This window comes from Lontra canadensis, unplaced genomic scaffold, assembly GCF_010015895.1.
Source record: "Lontra canadensis isolate GAN:19392208 unplaced genomic scaffold, GSC_riverotter_1.0 scaffold3, whole genome shotgun sequence".
Taxonomy (NCBI): domain Eukaryota; kingdom Metazoa; phylum Chordata; class Mammalia; order Carnivora; family Mustelidae; genus Lontra; species Lontra canadensis.
In genome coordinates this window covers 42,436,716-42,445,360 of record NW_022630997.1, presented here as the reverse complement: position 1 = coordinate 42,445,360, position 8,645 = coordinate 42,436,716, and the positions used below count along the sequence as shown (strand labels likewise).

At 35.7% G+C, this 8,645-nt stretch overlaps 1 protein-coding gene across 1 annotated transcript in view; it reads right to left on the bottom strand.

Moving 5' to 3' along the window:
* CFAP70 (cilia and flagella associated protein 70) overlaps positions 1-8,645 on the bottom strand; it is a 125,096-nt gene that overhangs the window by 69,457 nt on the left and 46,994 nt on the right. Inside the window, exon 10 of the mRNA XM_032843088.1 lies at positions 7,362-7,496. Within this exon, the coding sequence (XP_032698979.1) occupies positions 7,362-7,496 (135 nt within the window). The remainder of the gene's footprint in view (positions 1-7,361; positions 7,497-8,645) is intronic.

Below are 8,645 nucleotides of genomic sequence, written 5' to 3'. Positions count from 1 at the left end.
GAAAAGGGTAAAAGTTAAAAAAATTTAGCAGAAGAAGAGAAAAAAAATGAAAAAGAAAAATAAATTAAATTAACTGCAAGGGTAAAGAATCATGGGGAGAAAGCCATGAGTTCCGTGCTTTGCTTTCTCCTCCTCTGGAATTCCGCTGCTCTCCTTGGTATTGAAACTGCACTCCTTGGTAGGTGAACTTGGTCCTGGCTGGGTTTCTTGTTGATCTTCTGGGGGAGGGGCCTGTTATAGTGATTCTCAAGTGTCTTTGCCCCAGGCGGAGTTGCACCGCCCTTACCAGGGGCCGGGCTGAGTAATCTGCTCGGGTTTGCTTTCGGGAGCTTTTGTTCCCTGAGCGCTTTCCATAGAGTTCCAGAGGACGGGAATGAAGATGGCGGCCTCCCAGTCTCCGGCCCGGAGGAGCCGAGAGTCTGGGGACCCACTCCTCAGTGCGCCCTCAGAGAACAGCGCCCAATTGCTCCCATCACCCTGGCCTCCATCCGCGCTCCGAGCTGACCGAGCCTGAGACCAGTTCAAGGTAAACCCGAGCTTAGAGCTCACTCCTCGGCTCTGTCTCTGTAGCTGGCTTCCCGGTTCTAATACCTGTAAGCTCTGCGACACTCAGACACCCCCGATCCTTCTGTGACCCTGCGGGACCTGAGGCCACGCTGACCCCGCGTGCGCTTCACCTCAGTTAAGCCTCTGGAGCGATGTCCCTCAGCGGAACAGACTTTTAAAAGTCCTGATTTTGTGCTCCGTTGCTCCGCTGCTTGCCGGGAGCCGGCCCCTCCCCCCGCGGTCTATCTTCCCGTTGCTTTGGATTCACTTCTCCGCCAGTCCTACCTTTCAGAAAGTGGTTGATTTTCTGTTTCTAGAATTGCTGTTCTTCTTCTCTTCGATCTCCCGTTGGATTTGTAGGTGTTTGCAATCTTTAGATATGCTATCTAGCTGATCTCCCGCTACCTGAAGTAGTCTCAGCCTGCTACTTCTCCGCCATCTTGACTCCTCTAAATGCTGGTTTTCAGTTCTCTTGGGTAAGTTCTTAAAAATGATTTTCTGGGTTGTATGGTAAGTTAGTGTTTAACATAGATCTTCTGAATAGTTTTTCTACCAAGTAATGAGATCAGAATATTGAAATTTCTAAATGTTACCATCCGATTATCTATTTCTCGTTTCAATTCTGTTGGATTTTGCATGAAGTGCTATGAGGTTCTGTTGTTAGGTACATATACAATTATAATTTATATAGTTATTATGTATAGTAAGTATATAAATTTGTAAATTCTATCTTCTTTTTAATTGACTCTTTAATATTTCTGACATGCCATTCTATGTTGTTAGTAATACTGCCTTGAGTTCTCTTTTGTCTGATATAAATATAGCCACTCAGCTCTCACAATTTCCATTTCCAGAGTATATCTTTTCCATCCTTTCACTATAATTTATGTGTATCTGAATCTAAGTGTGTCCATTTTTAGATAGCATATCATTGATTCTTGATTTTTTATTTTTTAAATATTTTTATTTATTTATTTGACAGAGAGACAGAGAAAGAACAGAAGCAGGGAAAGCAGCAGAGGGAGAGGGAGAAGCAGGCTCTCCACAGCACAGGGAGCCTGATGCGGGGCTCAATCCCAGGAGTCTGGGATCACAACCTGAGCCGAAGGCAGATGCTTAACCGACTGAGCCACCCAGGCACCCAATTCTTGATTTTTTGAAATTTGGTCTAGTAATCTCTATCCTTTCATTGGGGTGATTAATGCTTACATATAAAGTTATTGTTGAAGTATTTACAAGTATGTTTGTCGTTTTGCCTTTGCTTTCTATATATCTTGTCTTTTCTGTTCTTCTCCTCTTTAAGTACCTTCTTTTATGTTAAATATTTGTGATGCTGCTATTTAATTCCTTTGTTTATATACATTTATATACACATATGTATCTGTGTACATGTGTATGTACACACACACATGAGATTTTTAGCCATCCTGATTAATCATGATCTCTACCACATTAATACTAACTTAATTTTGGTATAATGTAGAGACTTTAATGCACTGTAGTTCCATACTATCCTCCCTCTTTAATGCCATCATTATCATATAAATTAAATCTATATATGTTATACACTCAACAATATAATTAATGCTTTATATAATATCTTTCAAAGAAATTAAGAGTAAAATTTTAAAAATATATTTCTAAAATCTTTTATATTAACTCAAATTTTTAAAAAAGATTTATTTATTTGACAAAGAGGAAGAGAGATCACAAGTAGGCAGAGAGGTAGGCAGAGAGAGAGGAGGAAGCAGGCTCCCAGCTGAGCAGAAAGCCTGATGTGGGGCTTGATCCCAGGAACCCGAGATCATGACCTGAGCCGAAGGTAGAGGCTTAACCCACTAAGCCACCTAGGCACCCCTATAGTAACTTAAATTTAACCATTTCTAGTGGTCTTTGTTTCTCCTGATGGATTCACATTAGCAATTGTTGCCATATCTTTTCAAGCTGAAGAACTTTCTTTAGAGATTCTTGCAAGACAAATGAGTTAGTAACAAAGTCTTTTAATATTTGTTTATCCTGTGATGTCTTTATTTCGCCTTCATTTTTGATTGCTAGAGTTTTCACTAAGCACTTTGAATATGTTATTCTACTGCCTTCCGACTTCCACTGTTTCAGAAGAAAAATCAGCTGTTAACTACACTCATGCACCCCTATAACCAATGAATTGTTCTTTTCCTGTTGAATTCATGATTTTCTCTTTGTCTTTTAACAGTTCACTATAATGTCTATATTGTATCTCTTTGTATGTTTATCCTACCAAGGATTCTTTGAACCTCTTGGATATGAAGATTAATGTATTCATCAAACATGGGACATTTCCAGATATTATTTCTTCTTTTTTTAAAATTAACATATAATGTATTATTTGCTTCAGGGGTACAGGTCTGTGAATCATCAGTCTTAAAAAATTCACAATACTCACCATAGCACATATCCCCAACATCCATAACCCAGCCACCCTATCCCTCCCCACCATCCCCCAGCAATCCTCAGTTTGTTCCCTGAGATTAAGAGTCTTTTATGGTTTGTCTCCCTCCCCAGTCCCATCTTGTTTCATTTCATTTCATTTCATACCTACCCCCCTCTCAAATTCCTCATATCAGAGAGAGCATATGATAAGTGTCTTTCTCTGACTGACTTATTTTGCTTAGCATAATACCTTCTAGTTCCATTCACATTGTTGCAAATGGCAGGATTTCAGGGTTTTTGATGGCTGCGTAGTAGATATATATATATATACCACATCTTCTTTATCCATTCATCTGTTGATGGACATCTAGGTGTTTTTTTTTAAAAGATTTTTATTTATTTATTTGACAGAGAGAGAGAGATCACAAGTAGGCAGAGAGGCAGGCAGAGAGAGGAGGAAGCAGGCTCCCCACTGAGCAGAGAGTCCGACGCGGGGCTCGATCCCAGGACCCCGGGATCATGACCCAAGCCGAAGGCAGAGGCTTTAACCCACTGAGCCACCCAGGCACCCCGACATCTAGGTTCTTTCCATAGTTTAACTATTGTGGACATTGCTCCTATAAACATTTGGGTACATGTGCCCCTTCGATCAACTATGTTTGTATCTTTAGGGTAAATACCCAGTAATGCAATTGCTGGGTCGTAGGATAGCTCTATTTGCAACTTTTTGAGGAAGCTCCCTCCTGTTTTCCAGAGTGGCTGCAGCAGCTTGCACTCCTACCAACAGTGTACAAGGGTTCCCCTTTCTCTGCATCCTCACCAATATCTGTCATTTCCTGACTTGTTAATTTTGGCCATTCTGACTGGTATGAGGTGGTATCTCACTGTGGTTTTGATTTTTATTTCCCTGATGCCAAGTAATGTTGAGCACTTTTTCATGTGTCTGTGGGCCATCTGGATCAGGCATTATTTCTTTATGTATCACTTCTGCCTCTTACTCTCTCTTCTATCCTGGGACTCTTATTACAATCATACTGGTTGCTCTCCACAAGATCTCCATTTCAACCAACAACATCACTGGGCATCAGTCCTTAACCCACTGCTCCAAATTGTTTGAAGTTTCGATGGCAGCAAAGTTGTTAGTCCTCCCAGCCTATCCTGTTCTAGAAGAATCACTGCACTGATTAAGACAAAGGAATGGAGTAGGGAAAAGCTTAGGGAAGTTTTAGGAGCAGCCCTAAACAATAATACCTCAGAATCCATAGTTTTTCATGCATTCATACTTCTCAGTTTGTTGATGCCTTTGGTCAATCTCTATAATGATGAAATGATTTTTTTGTCAATTTGTCCAGCTTTACTGCTGCTTTTGGAGGGGGAGAGGTAGAAAATTTGACAACCTACTCCCTCAGACATAGACAGAAAGATGTCCTCTCTAATATTTTCTATATATTTTAAAGTTATGATCATATTTTTTAAAGGTTGTGATTATATTGAATGAAATTTTATATCCTGATTTTTAATTTAATAGACAATCACATGCATCATCTCATGTTTTTAAAATGTTTATAAGGATAATTTTTAATGTGTACACAATATTCTCCAACCATATGGATATAATAAAAGTAAAAGATCAAAATGTCCATGTGTCAACTATACCCCTAGTACTTCAGATAGTTTACCTCATTTAATATGTAAAACAACACTAGGAAACAAGCATTGTCTTCATTTTACTGATGAATAATAAACTAAAGTTGAGAGAAACTTAGCCACTTGCCTGAAGTCACCCAGCTAGTGAATGGCTGTTCCATAATTCAAACTAGCAGCTGACTAACTTCAAAGCCCATAACCTTTCAATTATGATATGCTGTTTCCCTCAGATGCCAAAGAATATCCTCATGTAGTAAAATTTGGACACAATTCTACTTAGTCCCTTAAAATAGACTCATAGAAGTAGGAATACTATGGGAATAGATTTAAGTATTCTAAACTTCTTAATACATACTGACAAAAAAATTTTTTTGTAGATAATTTATATTAATTTTCACTTCTAGCAGTGAATGAGAGTTGTTGTTTTACTATATCTTTGCCATCAATGGGCATTATCATATTTTAAAGAATTGTCTAATTTTACAGGTAAAATGATATTTTATTATTATTTTAATTTGCAATTCTTTGATTACAGATAAAGCCAAATGTTTCTTCTTATACTTATTCACCATTGGCATTTCTTTTTTGTGATTTGCTGTTTCACGTACTTTGCCCTTTTGTAACTGTCCCTCAGAACAACGTACTGCTTAAAATATAACCCATGAGAAATTATACTAGTTACCAAGCATGCTTAGATATAGCCTTAAGAAAAACATATACTGGCAACAGGCTTCTGGGGGAGAGGATGATATATGTCCTTGAAGCTGAGCATCTGGGGATGCCCAGCTCTCTCAGGGTGGAACACTGCCTGCTTCTTTTTTCTGTCATCTCCCCTATTCCAGAGACCACTTGTGGCTAATTAGATGATCTCTTTGAATGTGCTTGCTCAACTATAAATTTTATACTGCTTGACCAGGCATATCCTGCTTTTCTTCTTGCTTATCTATAAGAGTTATAATCAATGTATAATTCCTATTCCTTCTTATATACAAGGCATATGATTAATGTATAGCCTTCTTCAGCTCCTTTGTTGATTACTTTCTAATATCTAATAAATACAGGACTGAGGAGTTGTTTGGGTGAGAGTATTTTCTACTGTCACCCCCTGCTCCCTTTCTCTTGCAGCTGACTTGTTTGTGCCTCATTCTTCTCCTGTGCACCATCAGGAAGCAGCACCCTTTAAAAAAATTGGTGTGTTTTTCTTATCAGTTTGATAAGGTGCTTTATATTTTGGAATACTTTCAGATATGTATTCAAATATTCCCCCGTTTTTCAGTTACATTGTAATTCTGTTTATGATGGTTTCTTCTATATATAGAAGTTATTCCCTTTTTGGTAATCTAATCTTTTATTATCTTTCATTGCTTTTAAGCCTAGGAAGTCTTCCCTGAACTCATATCTTTTCATTAATAAACACTTCTACTTTTATATTCTTCATATTTAACTATTTTAATAAACTCATTTGGAATTTATTTTGATCTATGCTATATGTAACATTTTGGCTCTCATTTCGTCCATTTAACTATTTATAAAACATTAACAATTATCTTTTTTAGTGGACACATATTTTATCATTTTTATTTATAATAATTTACCAAACCTTTCTCTATTATTAGACATTTAAACTTATTTTTAGTTTTTACTATTATAGATCCCAAAAAGTTGTTATGAATATGGAATTTCTGATTCTATTAAATTATTTTCTTAAGATACATTCCTATAAGTGTGATTTCTGATTAAAGGATACTTATATAGAAAGAATCTTACTCAGTTGGTTTGTAAATAGATGATAGATCTTTCATGACTCTATTATTGAAAAATAGCTGTCCTAATAATGATGGAACAGTAATATGTTTTTGTTATTATTGTTGTGTTTTATAAAGACTCACTTTCTCCTAAGAAACAACATGGTAAAATAGACTTTTTGTTTTGGAGGGGGGGGAAATATATATATATATTGAGAATATATATATATTCTCAATTTATATGTAGACATATAGATAGGTAAAAAAGATAGATAAGTGATTTCAACATTTTAACACATGAAAATGGAAAGAACCATATTGTAGCTCATTAATCTGCTCATGGATTTAAGTTTTTGCATACTTAACATAATAGACTTCTTTCATTATCCTAAAGATTGTGTATCTGACTTTACTGAGTAAAACTGAAATGTAATAAACTACATATTTAAATTATACAAATTGATTAATTTTGTCACATATATACACATATGAAATCATCACCAGAATCAAGATAACCAACACTTCCTTCATCCCTAATACTTCCCTCATATTCTTTTATAATCTGTCCCTTGCTCTATTCCTGTTCCCAAGCAACTTCTGGTCTGCTTTTCATCACAACAGACTATTTTCCTAGAATGCTATTCAAATGGAATGATACATTAGGTACTCTCTTTTATCTGGCTTCTTTCATTTAGCATAATGTATTTGAGATTCATCCATGTTGCAGGTATCAATAGCTCATTCCTTTTTTACCACTGAGTAGCATTTCATTATATAGATATACAACAGAATTTGTTTTTCTGTTCACCTGTTAATGGAGATTTAGGTTGTTTCCAGTTTTTTGCTTTTCATTATCCTAAAGTTTTTAGGGTTCAAAGACAGACTGCAAGATTAATACCTTAGTATAGCAACCAGTCCCAAATTTCAATTGCAAAGATGTGTATGCTAAAGATGTAAATAAACACACAAATAAAGGATAAATTAGGATAATACCTTTATACAATTTTTTCTTACCTTTTCATAGACTGTACTGTCTAGGTAGGGATAAACACGAAAAGCTCCCCGAATCCTCTTCACACCCGGATACAGCAATGGGACCATATTAACATAAGCCACACCATGAAATGAAAGCTGACCTTCATCATCAGCCTAAAGGAATAAAACCAGAGAGCTGTTAGTGCTATAGCGCATTGTAGCATAAGATATGGAGCTCTGACCTAGTAATTCAAAGACCTGGCTTTAGGAACTAGCTATGCTACATAACTATTGGCTTTGGGCCAGTTACGTAGATATTTTGGATCTACACTTCTTTATATTCAAAATGAGTTTAATAATACCATGATCTCTGAAATAATACACATCACAGTGTTAATGAATAGTAAAAGCAGTAGTTAGATCAACACATACTCAAATTAATTAATAATATATGTATTCAATCAAAAAGTCAATTTCACCATGTTGCTTCTAAGGAAAAAGCGAAGCTTTATAAAATAAAAACAACAAAAATGTTAAAGAGTCAGAAGCTGTGGCTTTTAGCTTTAGTTTATAGATTTATATTAATGAAAGGGACCTTACAAATCATCCAGACCAGTGAAGACAAATAGACTTCAACTTATGCCTAAATTCTTATAAATTGGTGGATTTGTTTCAGAGTACTGTATTGAGGAAGATTCTGTATCCTTACCTGAGTTCAGAAAGAAAGAGTGTTTTGATTAATCAATAATATCTGCCATGGTTGACAAGAATAAATGATAGTCTTCCATCATGCATTTGTCATCTCTAATTTCATCTAAACTCCCATTACAAAGATGAATAACATGTTAATTAATATAACCACACAATTTTTATTTGTATGGTTTGCCATAGAAAACCTTAATAAGGAAAAAATCAATTTAGTGAAAGAAAACACATTTAATCCTCACAAAATTACAAGTAATTTCTTTGATTTCACATATTATAATAATTATAAATTAGATTAAAAAGTCCTATGTTTGTGTAATAACATTGTGTTGTTAAGAAAAGTTAGCCAATGTACATTATATATTACAAAGGGAGAAGTGATTACTAGCAGTAGCATTTTTATTATGCAAAAAACTTTATTTTAAAAATCAATAAAATAATTTCAGTACTTGTTAAGTATCTCCCATATACCATGAATCATGCTAGGTGCTGTGGAGAATACAAAGCAGTCTATGACAGGATCCCTACCGTCAAAGAGTTTATGAACAAGCAGAAAAGACCAGACGTGCACAAATAAAATGATAGAGAACATGTTATAGGCTCACAAAGCTAGATCTT